At 38.9% G+C, this 13,634-nt stretch overlaps 1 protein-coding gene across 1 annotated transcript; it reads left to right on the top strand.

Moving 5' to 3' along the window:
* The first annotated feature begins 940 nt into the window (after positions 1–940).
* si:rp71-46j2.7 (sorting nexin-25) lies at positions 941–12,969 on the top strand. Its single transcript, XM_065959063.1, has 17 exons — positions 941–991; positions 1,439–1,477; positions 1,780–1,891; positions 3,046–3,259; positions 3,643–3,785; positions 5,154–5,322; positions 5,460–5,515; positions 6,087–6,277; positions 6,355–6,465; positions 6,603–6,728; positions 8,629–8,727; positions 8,814–8,972; positions 9,809–10,433; positions 11,702–11,765; positions 11,860–12,038; positions 12,124–12,212; positions 12,319–12,969. Exons 1-17 carry the CDS (start codon positions 941–943, stop codon positions 12,415–12,417), a joined length of 2,526 nt encoding a protein of 841 aa, XP_065815135.1. The 3' UTR covers positions 12,418–12,969.
* Positions 12,970–13,634: the final 665 nt, after the last annotated feature.

The following is a 13,634-nucleotide window of genomic DNA, read 5'->3' as shown; positions in this document are numbered from 1 at the left end:
CTCGTTGAATGCAAATCGAAGTGCTTATTTGCTGAAGAAAACAGAATGTGAACAGTTGACTCCTGTAATCTAAAGATGTTTAACTTCTGTATCCTGTAAAGAAAAATAACTAATTCATTTAAAGTCAGTGGAAAACATTTGAATATTAGGAAATAAGGAACGCTTACACTTCACTTTCATTCTCACAAAACATTAAACACACTGGAGGTAAAGGGTATGGTTGAGTAACAGACTTCTGCAGGATTTGCTGTATGAGCTGTGATGAAAAATAAATCTACAGCCAGGAGAATTCTCAATATGTTCACAAAGCCTGACCAAAAAAAATGCAATCGTGCCTGTTCTCGTTAAAAATTGATTTCAGTAGGCCGACGACTTCATGCCATTCATAACTTAACAGTGTTTTGTGATTCACAGTGGAAGAAAGACAAGAACACTTCTGTACACAGTTAGCCCATAAATCCACAGAGCCTGGAGTGGAAAGTAATTCACTACTTTTTACTCAAACACTCAATTTAATGTTAGGAAGCCTATTGTGCGTTACTTTACCTTTTATTGTCTTCATAGTTTTACCCCACTACATTTCAAGTCCAATATCATACTCAATGCCACTAAATTACATTACATTACATGCGTTACATTTGTTTTGACTGACTTTACTTTGAGATTCAAAAATGAAAATAGTCATTATTTATTATTATTTATACTATAGAGACTAAACCAGATAGATAGAGAGAGAGAGGGAGAGAGAGAGAGATAGATAGATGCTGTCAGGTAAAGCTCTCACCTGTAGATGGCCTTGTGCCACAATCAGTAGCAGGCTCGCGCGGGCTGCCTGCAGCCAATCACAGCTCCTTTTCCACTGGCTCAATAAAGTTTTGGTTTTTTTCGCCGGTTCACTTCGTTTTTTCGAGGAAACGGCATTTTCATCTCGGTGCTGAAGATGTGGAAGAACCAGTGCGGACCGAGCATGAGCAACACGCATCGTCTCAAAGTGAGAGACAAGAGCAAAAAGAGCGCGTTGTTGTAAGAAAGAAAAAAAAAAAGATGTATTTATGGCGCCTCTCAGTCGCCATAACACTCGGCTTGGTGTGGTATTTTTCAGACTGTGGCCGCGCGGTAACACAGTATTGTCTGTGCGTCGTCTTTTGTTTGACTACACCGGTGTTATTCGGGAACGGTGGGCGAGAGAGCAGCACTCAAACTGATGAAGAGGCAAACGAAAACACGCCGCAGGTAGGCCTATTGAAAGGCGTTACATTTACCTGTTGCATCGCAAGTTTGTCTTCTGTGTGCAGGAAAGAGTTGCTAAGAGTATGCCACGGGTTCTTTACCAGCACTGAGTCATGTTTAATTGAGTTAAATATTAATAGTGTGAGCGTGGGATCCATCTGAGATAATATTTTATCACTTGAAACGGTCCTCATTCCGCCCTGCTCAGGCACTGTGCACTTCCTTGGCTTTGGCACACTATGGAGAGGTACACTTCACATGCACAGCCTTCATTTATTGAGAAATCCAGAGTTTCATGGTTGTATCCGACTAAAATGACACAATATAAGCCACAAAGTAGCGATCAGGTTCTCTGTGTTGTTCTCCGAAGGTCAAACGTCAAAGTTTTTAAGTATTATAACTTGTAGCCTGAGGGCTTTGACAAACTTGTTTTCACTCATCACATAGCTCAAAGGAACCTAAAGTTCACCACTACTGCTTAAACCCTTACCCATGTTCCTCTACGTTGAGAGTCTTATCAAACCCCGGTTGTTGTCACTTGTTTTCCAGGAAACAGTCAAAGAAGAGTTGTTTTCAGATTTGACTGATGGAGAAAGCAGCGAGCAGCAGGGCGAACAAACAGAGTCCAAGTATCCAAATGTTAAGAGGTCTCTACAGCAAGGTGAGGCATTTTTTTTACTCAATAAACAAAATACTTTTAAAGGGGTGTAAACATGTTTGTCTCTGCAGGTTGAACCACCTGTAAGCAGATGTGTTTAAAATCAAGGTTCTGCTCTTGACTGCAGGGTGTTTTTTCAACAAACCATGGCTGTGTTTTGTCTCCACACAGTTGGAAAGAACAGTTTTGCATAGACACAGCTGCAGCTGGAGATCAAGTTACATGAAGTGAGGAGGAGTGTGAGGGGAAAATGAGAAAAAAATGAAAAACACACCCTCTCAAAAAGATAGATGTCTGTCATGTGTTAAACAGGAAGTAAGGTCTGGTTTCAGTTCCTCTATGTCAGATAATAAGAGCAGGAAAATCGCTTATCAGCCAGCGTGTATTACAGGCTAACATTCACATATCTACAGTTCAAAGACAGGCCTCAACAAAATAAAGAACATTCTAACTTCAGTAAAGCGCAAATAAACTTGTTGACCTTGGTATTGCTTCCTTTGCCAGTCTTTAATATAGCTGTTGTATTCAAACGCATGAGCTGCAAACCACATCTACTCCAGCATGACTTTCCACCCACATTAATTTTTTTGCCCTCATTTCACACCTTTTTAAATAGTTTTTTTACACCACATGCATGGTATCATTATTATTTAGTACAACTCGGTTATAAGTCTGGCTTTCCATTTAGTCAATTTAATAAAATTTAAAGCTGCAGGAAACCCAAAATACTGTACAGACTCCTATGCAACAAGTACAAATACTAAGCTAGAATCACTCAGAAAATTGTAGTGGAACTATTTTGAAATTTGTTGCAAAATCTTGTTAAGCTATTAATACAGAAATGCAGCATAAAAAATGTGATACATACCTATAGATATAGTACTTATTTCCGTTTACCTGATAAATAAATGAAAGTTTGTTGCTGTAAATAAAACCTATTCAGTGTTACCAATGAATAAACCCTCGTGTTCAGAGGGAAATCCTGTAACAGATGTTTGGGCTGAGTTTTACAGTTAAAAAAAGGTTGAACAGGAATTCATCAAAACAAGCTTTTTTTTTTTAAATCCTCTGCTCTCCTCCAGTTTGATGTTCAGGCGGTTCTGTGAGCGTGGGAGATTGGTGTTAAGTGAAATTTCCTTTGTGACTTGTCTCCTCAGTGTTTGAGTGTGCCTACGCTCAGCTGGTCCTGCCTTGGTACAGCGTTCCTGAGCCGCTGGAGCGCCAGCCTCTGCACCAGGTGCTCAGCAGGGAAGTCGACTTTGTAATCGACCGGATCATTGAGAGAGCCAAAGACTTTGATGTTTGCCAGGCTGTGGTGGGCTCCATTCGGATTCTGACCCAGCACTTGCATAATGCCAAGCAGTCTGATAGGTGAGACTTTACACCTCTTTTCTCTTTATAAAGAGAATTCATGCTACTTTGGTCACACCGTGATGGGTCTAAACTCTGTAAAATTGCTTCATATTTTTTATCACCTATCAATAATTCACCTCATGTTAACAAGTAAGAGCCTCAAATCACATGGTGATGGTTGTTTTCTTGTGAAAACGGTGTCCCAAGAGTTGTACAGCCCATCAGGTTGAAGGTTTTGATTATAGGACTATAAGATTTATGCAGTTATAATAATATTAGTAATAAAACATTGGACTTGTATAGTGCTTTTCTGAATACTCAAAGAATAACTTAACTAAGAATAACAACAAAACAAAACAGTGAAAACAATACAAATGATACATTATTTGTTTCTGTTTCAGACAGCTCTTGTTCATGTCCAGCTCAGACGAGATCGCAGTCCTCAGAGAGTTTTCTGACGCTCTGGTACGTAACCTTTTCCCCAAATCTCTCTGGAGCCAAGAAGTCAACCGCTGTGCCTTAAATGAGATCGTTGCAATAAAGGGTAAGGGAGCATTAAATTCTTTCTCTCTGCAGGAATACAGTCTTACATAAGTGTGAAGCTTCCAAGGACTCCTTCTTTACAAGTGTGTATTGTATGTAATCCCTTATTGTCACTGGCATTATGGAGCTTAAGACATGAATTTGGGCCACAAAACCGAGAGGAGCTTTCCACGCTGATTTCCCAATTCCCTTCAGGGTTTCGGCTTTTTTTAGTAACAGATAAAATGTCTCATCACGTGGGAGTCCTGCTGAGCAGTAGATTTTTACTATTATGCTTGAGCCCTGTTAAAATCAGTTACTTTAACAGCTGTAGTTAAAACGTGATATGCATGTCCACATTTTCTCTTAATCTTGAATTATACAGGGCTTTGCAAGTAAAATGATGATTATCCTTTTTTTGCCCAATATTGTGATTATTTGTATGCATAGCTTTCCATATTGATGAACACAGTTACTTTGATTTTTCATTAAACATTTTTACCACTTTTTCTCAAAAGTCAAAATAAAGGGGCTGACATGCAAAATGAATATGATAGTATACAAAGGAAGTTGCAATACGGTACCAAGTTAACGTCTAACAATATTAATAACTGTTACTATACTGCAGCAACCAAAATAGAAGTCCTAGACACTCAATGTTTAGTATTTCTTGTTTCTAATTACAGAAAATATTCAGTCAAGCTCCTGCACACTGTCTAAATTGCACAAATGTAGTTGTGAAATTTAGAAAATTCTGCTGTCTGTCTGTTTGTAAGAGACATGAATGTATCTTAATGAGACACCAAAAGGACTTTAGGAAATGTTCATATTTGAGTAATGTTGACCCGTTAATTTGAATGGACCACCACTGCTTTCTCTCATGTTGGGCTTAAAAATCTGAAGTTGTGAAGGTTTTTTAAGCGGTTGTACTTTTCAACACTATCTATGATTAAAATATCAATATTGTATCAAAGAGTACATTTTGACAACATTTATGTCTCCTCCAAATCTTTTTTGAGTGATTCAAAATGTTGTAGGAAACATTTGGGTTCTTGTACAGATAAAACAAACATGCTATGATGTGTTAATTAGAGACTTTGGAGGGGCTGGCAGAAGAATATTGCTTCTTTTGTTCAGAGACAAGTTAAGTGTTTCCAGTCTTAATTGTGAGCCAGACTGAACAGCAGCTGTTGCTAAATGTTGAGAGAGCAAATTAGTATGAAGCAGAAAACGTTAAAACTCTTCCTTTTTAAAATATATTTGAAGCTATTATAGCTTTCAGCTGGTGTATTAGGAGCAGTCATCATGTAAAATATGCATTTTGTGCCTCCTTTTGGTGTGTGTTTACGTCTTTGTAGGTAAAGTGTATTTGCTGTTTTTTTTTCCACAGGGTTGGGTCTGTTGGTGACATGGCTGTCTGATCCCGACAACCTGAACCAGCTGGTGGTGAGCCAGCTTGACAGCGTGACTCCCAAAGGCTCTGATGAGGAGCTGTGTGGATCAGACCCTGATCTGACCTCTTCGGCTTCACAGGAGGGTGAAGCAGAGGGCAGTGAAGTGTGAGTGGGTGTCAACGGTGGCACCCGGCTGATTTAGCCGAGCTGTACTAATCCTAAAAAAACAACTATATAAAAGTCACCCTTTGTGTTTTATATGAGAACTGACCTTGTGGTTTTGGTGTTTATTTTATTTCTAGGAGCTTGCAGGGAGCTGGGTTGTCAACCAGCATCGAAATCAAGGCAGAGAAAAAAGGTGTGTTTTGTGTTAGATGAAATGTAAGTCTTATTTAATCCAAAGCTCTGCGGCCCTTTTACCTTTGAATGAACACATCATACACAGAGTGTTTGTTTGTCAGCTTTGAGTGAGACAACATTTCAGATGAGGCTGATAGATCCTTGAGAGACAGATGGTGCAGTTTGTGGGCGTAAAGAGAATGAAAGCGTTTGCTATTTATCAAACTGTTGAACAAGATGTTATGTAAGAAATGAGTTTACAGCTATCTGACATTATCAGTATGCCTTTCAGAGTAGTATCAATCCATACTTTCTTTTATTTGTTCATTCAGACAGCTACTTAAACTGAGGCAAGATGAATGCCAAACAGATGCCTAATATGTGGATTATACCGAGGGATTTTTTTCTCACTGAATTCTGAAACACTATGTGGCTCAAACACCTACAAAATCAATTAAGAGTGCATTGATTTTTACTGCGTATAGAGTCCAGTATATCAGAAATGCAAAGTGGTTTTTTTAGTGCCACCATATTAAGAAGAATCAGTACAAGAAAAGAATGCGATTTTAATCTCTGGATGTCGTGTTCAGGGAACAAGCTGAAAGAAGGATGGTCAAAGTTTGTGGACAAGGTGAAGTCCAAGAAAGCAAAGAAGAAGAAGATGAAGAAGATGGAGCAACAGCTGGTGATGAGGATCATGGCGAACCAATGTGAGATGTCCAACGAGGATGATGTCAGCAGCAGGGAGGGCTCCGTCAACAGCCAGCAGGACTCTGACAGGGTGAGTCTGCGCCTGATGACACAATAAACCGAAGAGGACAACTTGTGAAACATGACAGATTGATAGTTGCTTTTTAGGAGGACAGCGATCTGGAGACCTACCTGACGAGTGTCCAGGAGGACATGATGGAATTCAAGCTGTCGTACGAGATGTGGCGCGTGGGCCGCTGGGCTGTCAGCATCCTTCATGTGAGTCATAAATAACATGACGGTGTGGAATGTCCTGCCTGCTTGTTATCAGTCTGAAAGGCTCCGTAAAAGCTTGTCCTTGGATGGTATGTTAATGTTTGAGCTGGACGGTTGAGGAGGGTTGAACTGTGTTGCAGGCGGACTGGGAGGCTGAGGAGCTGAACTTCAAGGTTCATCTGGAGGAAAAAGACAGCCCTGAGAACCTGCAGTGGGACATTAAGAAGACCTACATGGATGTGATCTACTTCCGCAACAGATGGCAGGTAAAAGGCAGATGGAAAGACATGTTTTCAGAGTTTATATACCTATTGAAGATGTTAAAACAACATGAAACTTTGGGAGGCTTTCTACCAATCAGACAGAACATATTTTAAATATGAAAGTCAAAATGCATCCACAGAAACACCTTTTGTTGACATCAAATTGAACATATGAACCTTTTATGAAGGTCGGATTAACAGCACGATTCTCATATTAGAATGCGTTAATTTGAGGCTTGATGTAATTAATGATAAACTACAAACTGAGGGTGGAATTCATTTTGGCAATTCATGGAGCTATTAGCAGTCACAAGCTTTTCTATCAATTGTGCCTACTATCTGCTCCACTTCAAGGTTCAATTCACAAAGCATATTGGGCTAATGATATTCAAGCTCACAATCTGCCTATACGATTGTGGTACTCTTTTCAGTTTGTTCCTATCGTGGAGTTGATCTGTCAGGATCTCTTCCCTCTGCTGCATAGAGCTGTGCTGTGCTCTTACTGATGAAGGTCAATTCTGTCCACATACAGATGATGAGCTGGATGGGGAAAGGACACTTTTTCTAGTTTATTGAGGCCTCACAGCTTTGATTCATCTCTCACTATTTATAACAAAGATTCCTCCCTGCACTGAGACAGCAAGAGCAGCTTATCCAGATGAAGAAAAAAAAAAACAACACACACCCATACTGCGTAATGACCAAGACCTTTCTACACATGTGGACAAAGTGTGTAGGGGTCTAAGTTCCTCGCTTGATTCTAATAATAATAGTGATGTCAAAATGATCTTAACAGACTCTAAGTGCTGACATTTTGTTTATAGGTCGTACAGAAGTTAAATTGTTGTCTTGTTCACTGTGAGGTTTGCGTGTGACATCTCTTATAAATACTGGGGTATATATCCCAACTGTTTATGGCTATTAGCGCTGTGGTCTGTGAATTGGACATCTTTTGCAACAAGGTTCATTTCCAATGGAAGAGGCCAATTTTACCATAAATAAATGTCTCGTATTAATATGTACAAACATCACCTGTGCACCGAGATGCTATTTGCTCTGTAGCCATTTAGAGGTGCATTTAAACCTCTGTGTGTGCTTTGAATTGGAAGTTGTCCTTTAGTCTCATTTACACAGGTTTTGTATGCAAAAGCTGCACAATCCTTTTTGTTTAAAAGACCCTGAATGAAATGTTTGCATACTGCAAGTAAAATCAAATTAATTTTAATTTTCTTCTATATACTATTGCATTAAGTAATCAAAACAGGCTCTGTGCATACTAACATATCTCTGCTGCCGACCAGTTTTGAAATGCCTGCTTTTATTTCAAACATTTTATGATCTGAGAAGAACAGCATGAAGCTTGCATCAGCTTTATTTGAAACAGGAGGAATACTGATTCTTAATGAATTTAAAGCATTTGAATCATTGACCGCATTTCTGTTGCTTTCTCTGTTTCTGTTTACAAGATCAAAGAGAGATCATGTCATAATACTGGAATCCTTCTAGTTATTGTCATAAAACACTTCAGTGTTACACCCCTTGGTTCAGTCTGCCTCTACCTTTTAGGAAGCATAGGGGGTTTTCCACTCAGAGATTTCAAGGTTAATATTTCCCTCAGTTGAACAAACTGTTTTTTAAGGAAAGAATATCTCCTGTTTGTCTGGATTTTTCATTTTGTCCTGAGTGAACCATTGTTTACTGTCTTTTCTGCATGAGTTCGATGGATAAGGAAAGCGTTGTTTTGAGAAAACAAACCACAACCTCTGTCTCACAGGTCTGGAATTCAACTTATGTGACCCACACAACGTAATTGTAACAGACAGCAGAGACAGTGGGTTGGTCCAAGTAGTGTTAATCTTAAAGCTCTCTTGTCATAAACCACAAACTTCTCTTTCGTTTTCAGGACTCAACCAGCCTGCCCTCCATCCTCGTGCTGGAGAAGTTGGTTGTAAACGATGAGATCAAAGAAGAAGCCCGAGCGTCAGTGGAGCACTTCCTGCAGGTGAAAGACATTAACAAAACCCAGTCAGAAACTTAAAAGGTATTTTCAAATCTTGATGACTCAATGATTTGTATTTTCTTTTTCAGGAATTAGTATCTGATAATCTGATCGGCCACACTCAGCCAGTTTTTCAGTTCCTGTGCCCTCTTGAAAAACTGCTGAATGAGGAGGAACATTATGGAGGCGTGTGGGGCCTGCTCAGCGGCTTGGCTTACTTCCTTACTCCTGGTCAGGAGGAAGAAGAGGTAAAGTTTCTCCAAATCTACATCAATATCCAGGATCTAACTTCAGTACATTTGGCTTTTATTCAGATCAGTCAAAGAAATATTGTACATGTATCAAGTAAACAACTCATGCAGAGTTTTACTAAATTACTTGTAAGAAAGAACTGTAATGTAATGTGGTTTATTAATATTTGAATAAACTGTTGGCATGTAGTCAACTTGTCCCTGGAAAACTAATTTTCCATCTCCCTTTTTCCTTTCATTCAAATTAGCGAAACTCAAGTTGACATCATTAAATTATGTTTATATGATTAAAAGAAATTGTGAATGTGGCATAAGATGGACAGCAATAGGAAGAAGGAAAAAATGAACAAATCCACTTTCCATACTTGCAGGTTGCTCCCTGTTGGAGTTTGTAAGTGTATGATTTCCATTTTCCCAGATCTCAGCAGTCCCTTCTGTTTGATTGATTATTCTGAACACAAAGACAGAAGCCATGGATATAACTGCCAAGTTTTAAGCTCTTGAGTCAAGCCCCAAAAAACAGGGATCTTACATTTCCCACAATGCAAATTTAATATGATCATCATTGATTAGATCTAATGGCTGGGTGAAAGTTCACATCTTTTACATTGTGCATGACCTGTTTTTAACAAAGGCTCTCTGTTTAAAATGTGAACGCTTCAAGCTGATGTCACTAATTGGTCATCAGGGTTTCTGTCGCAGACTAAAATGATGGGAGACTAAATGAACAGAATAAAGGTTTTGTGTAGTTGCTGGTGTCTGTCACTGTGTACCACTAAGGCACCAGGAACTCATGATCTGTCACAACCTTTCTTTTCTTTTTTCCTTTGCAGAACTCGAGCCCTCAGACAGAAGCTCCAAAAGGAATCACATCTCAGTCTGTACATTCAGCATCCACAGCTCTGCCTTCAGAAAACCTCTCTGGTGTTTCTGCTGGAAAAAGCCCCGATCCTCCTGCTGCTACAATCCCAACTATTGTTATCTCCCAGTTTGATCCTTTTCCAGAGCCACCCCGGGAAGCAGAAACAGAAACGGAGCCACAGTCCACAAATGAAAACTCTCCCCGAGACAAATCTGAGGACTCCAATAACCCTTTAACCTCTCACTTTAAAATGATTTTCAAAGGACTGGCCCGTTCCAGGTCACAAGAGTCTTTGGTCTCAACAAAAAGCACAGAAGATGATGACCCTCGTGATTCAGACTCTACTCCGCGCTGCAGCCAGAACGTAGTCCTGCAGGGGGAGAGCTCAGAGGCCTCATCGCGACATTATTTCAGTGCAAAGTCAAACAAAAAGGAGAAAATTTGTTTCAAGATGTCTGGTGGAGTTAACAAAGCTAAAGGGAAAGATCAGGGCACTTTGCCAAGAGAGGAAGACCCGCAGTGTCAGAAGAGCCAAACAAACTGGGAGCAGCTGGAGGCGACCAAAGCCATATTTGATCTGATGAAAGAAATCTCTGGTTTGTTGCGCATTCACACTCAAGCAGGGATTATTTACAGCATTCAGAACCTCAGTATCATACCAGTGGTTTTGGATATCTGTTGTACATTACTGCCAACGTTTTTAAAGCACACTGCGAGATTGATTCATGATGCGTAGAACAAATTCAGCCTGAAGAGGATTGAAAACTTTCCTCACAAAGCTTAACCTTTACAGTGAAAACTTGTGGCTGCTTTATTAATCATATCGCAGCGGTATGTCAAATCTTTTTCAATTATGGACTCTTTTAACAAGTCATACAAACTGCAGGCTGATCAGTAAACATGAAACCTGAAGATTGACAATAATGTGGAGGAAAACACAGTTGTAAAGTACATTTGTGCACATTAGATTGTCACATGCTCATACAGGTGTGCAGTGAAATGTAAACATTAAGGTTTGTTTATATGGCCTTAACATGTACGTAGGAAATACCAAGACAAAGGTAATTGAACATGTTTGGCTTAGTAAACACATTCAAGAAGCTTCATCAGGAAAAAGTATTACCAAGTTATTGGGTTTAACCCAGGGGCTCAATGAAATTTATAAAAAGAGGAATTAAAAATCCAAACGGCTGGCAAGAATTTTAATGGAGGTCATTTTAAAGCTCCATTTACCAATGTTTTTTAACACTTGATTTAAATGTCTCTAATGATGCCAAATAGCCGAGTCAAGTCAGATTTAAGTCAATTTATTCATCCGGAAAACAAATTTGCCTCGGAGGAGAGAAGAAAGATTGTTTACAATTGATGCAGTAGAAAACATCCATTCCCATTAGAGGGTGTGCAGTGACCCTGACCTCTTCCTTTGCTTTTGCATTCTGTTGTGTTTTTGAGATTTTCGCTTGTTAACCTTTGGGCTGAGGGTGTGTTTCCTCCAGCAGATAACAGCGTGCCGGGTGTGAGGAGGGGAATTTATAAAAGCGTGGGGGTCAATGTGCCACCTTTTATAAGCATGCGTCGAAGATGAGACAACTCCACATGTTGTGGTTACAAACTTCAACAGACAAATCCTATTTGTTCTGAATTTCAAACAGATCTAACACGTTGCTGGTTAACATTTAGCATGAACCTACCAATGTTCTCACAAGTTGGTGTTTTTCTTTTCTGTTTTTCTTTCAGTCTATTTTTGGTTGTATTAAATATTTTCTTATGTTTTTGTGCACCTTAGTGCCACCTGTTTGTAACCATGCAGAACAGTTAATTTGGTCCTCAACGAGAGTGCTAATCATCTCGTCTGTCTTAACAGGCAACTCCATCCTCATAAACATATTTGACGCCATTTTGAAACCCGTTATGCCCATCTTGAAAAAGTAAGGTAGTTTCCGACTTCAGACCTTTACTGATTTTCTGGACTATGGCTCCTTGTCTGAGGATAATTTGTGGTTGTTTGGTATTCTTCTCCAGGAAAGTGAACTCTTTCCTGAACAAGATGAACCCAACAGAGCAGCAGATGGCCTCGTACATTGACACTCTGCGTGACAAACAGTGGCCAGACTGTCAGCCAACAACGCCCTCTCCTCCCCGCACCGAGGACGAGAAGAACGAGACCAGAGAAAGAGCCCATAACCTCTTCAACGCCAGATGTGGGTGACACCTTTTCTATAATAATAAAAAAAAAAAAATCTGACATGTATATCATATCTCAATTGTTTTTTTTCCTGTTTGTAGATTCAAACTATCTCGTCCTGAAGAAAACGGACATGGAGTCAGTTTTTAATCTCTTCCAGGAGTGTGAAGAAAACAAAACACTTGTTTTTGTGAGTACCTCAGCTATAACTTAGTGTTCTTGTATCTAATTTTTCATGTGACATGATATAAAATTCAAATCTGATCTTGATTTTGCTTCCTTATGTGATGTTACAGATGCTCTTGTCGTTCCTGTTGAGGGAATTTTTCCCAAACGAGCATTCCCTAAATGTGAGCGCTGTGGCCCTACAGAAAGTAACCAACCCAACCAGCTGACCTGTGACTCCATGATCGTGTTTTTAATGGTACTTTTTACTGACATTTTAGAATATTCAATTATTTATGAAAAATCTTAAATCGCCTTAAAATATTTGTGACAATTATTGTATCAATGTCACACATACATTTCTGGGATTTTTACCTTCAGCATACTGTGAACATTGTTTTTTTTTAATTGTATTTTAGAGTTCAACTGAATCTGTAAGTGATGAACCCTGACTCATCTGTGTGAAATGAGAAAAATCTTTTGAGTGCCAGTTTTTGTGTGTTATTATTAAACCCAAATTTGAATGTCACCCTTCACATTTTAGGGTAAACAAATGTAAATTATCTTAAACATTTGGTGTCACTTTGAGCACTTCTGTATTGTGAGTGGTTTCTAAATTGTTTAATAATGCCTGAAGTTTTGTATCATTGAATATCTCACAATGACTTATCTTTTTAAACTGATGGTACAACGTTCAAAAGAAAAGTTGAAATGGTGTTCATGTAACTAACGTGTTTTTATTTATCGGTATAAAATATTTTAATAAACTTTTCTGTAAATAATTCTTGCTTCAAGTTCTTGAGGGAATTGAGATCGTCAAAACTAAATACATTGATTAAGGCAGTAAATATATTTAGGTTGCTGATACCAGCAGATTTTTCCTTTTTTTTGCTGTAAAGCAATATTTAAGGAAAACTAAACAAGTTTCCCCTCCAAGGGAAATCCTGTAGGAATACATTTGAGATGCTTTAAATAAATAAATACTTTAGTAAAATACTCAAGGTTTTGGTAATACACAAGCACCTTCAATTTTGTTAATGCAATATGCTTCAAACAAATACGTTTGCAAATGAATAAATAAGCATTTCTCTGGTTTTTTGCTCCACATAAAAAATATGTCCTTCAACTTTGGCCAAGTTCCCATAACCCTGTGAAGTGCTGTTTCTGATGCTCACAACTTTCATAAGGGAAGTGCAACACAATTATTTGCATTAGTATTTTGGTCCAGGTCACAGGGGGGGAGATTATCCTTCAGCACACTAACATGATTGTATATTTTGTTCCCTAGAGCTAACATCGTACTAAAGCCAACACTTTAATTTGTTGGACACTTGTTGAACTTATTTGATCCTATAAGCAGAGAGGAGCAAGAGGTGATACTTGTTGACAATGAGTGCAAGATGACATACTCACGATGGATTTTTAACAATATTACAAACAAATGACT

Source organism: Labrus bergylta, chromosome 9, assembly GCF_963930695.1.
Source record: "Labrus bergylta chromosome 9, fLabBer1.1, whole genome shotgun sequence".
Classification (NCBI taxonomy): domain Eukaryota; kingdom Metazoa; phylum Chordata; class Actinopteri; order Labriformes; family Labridae; genus Labrus; species Labrus bergylta.
This window is presented reverse-complemented; position numbering and strand designations above follow the sequence as displayed.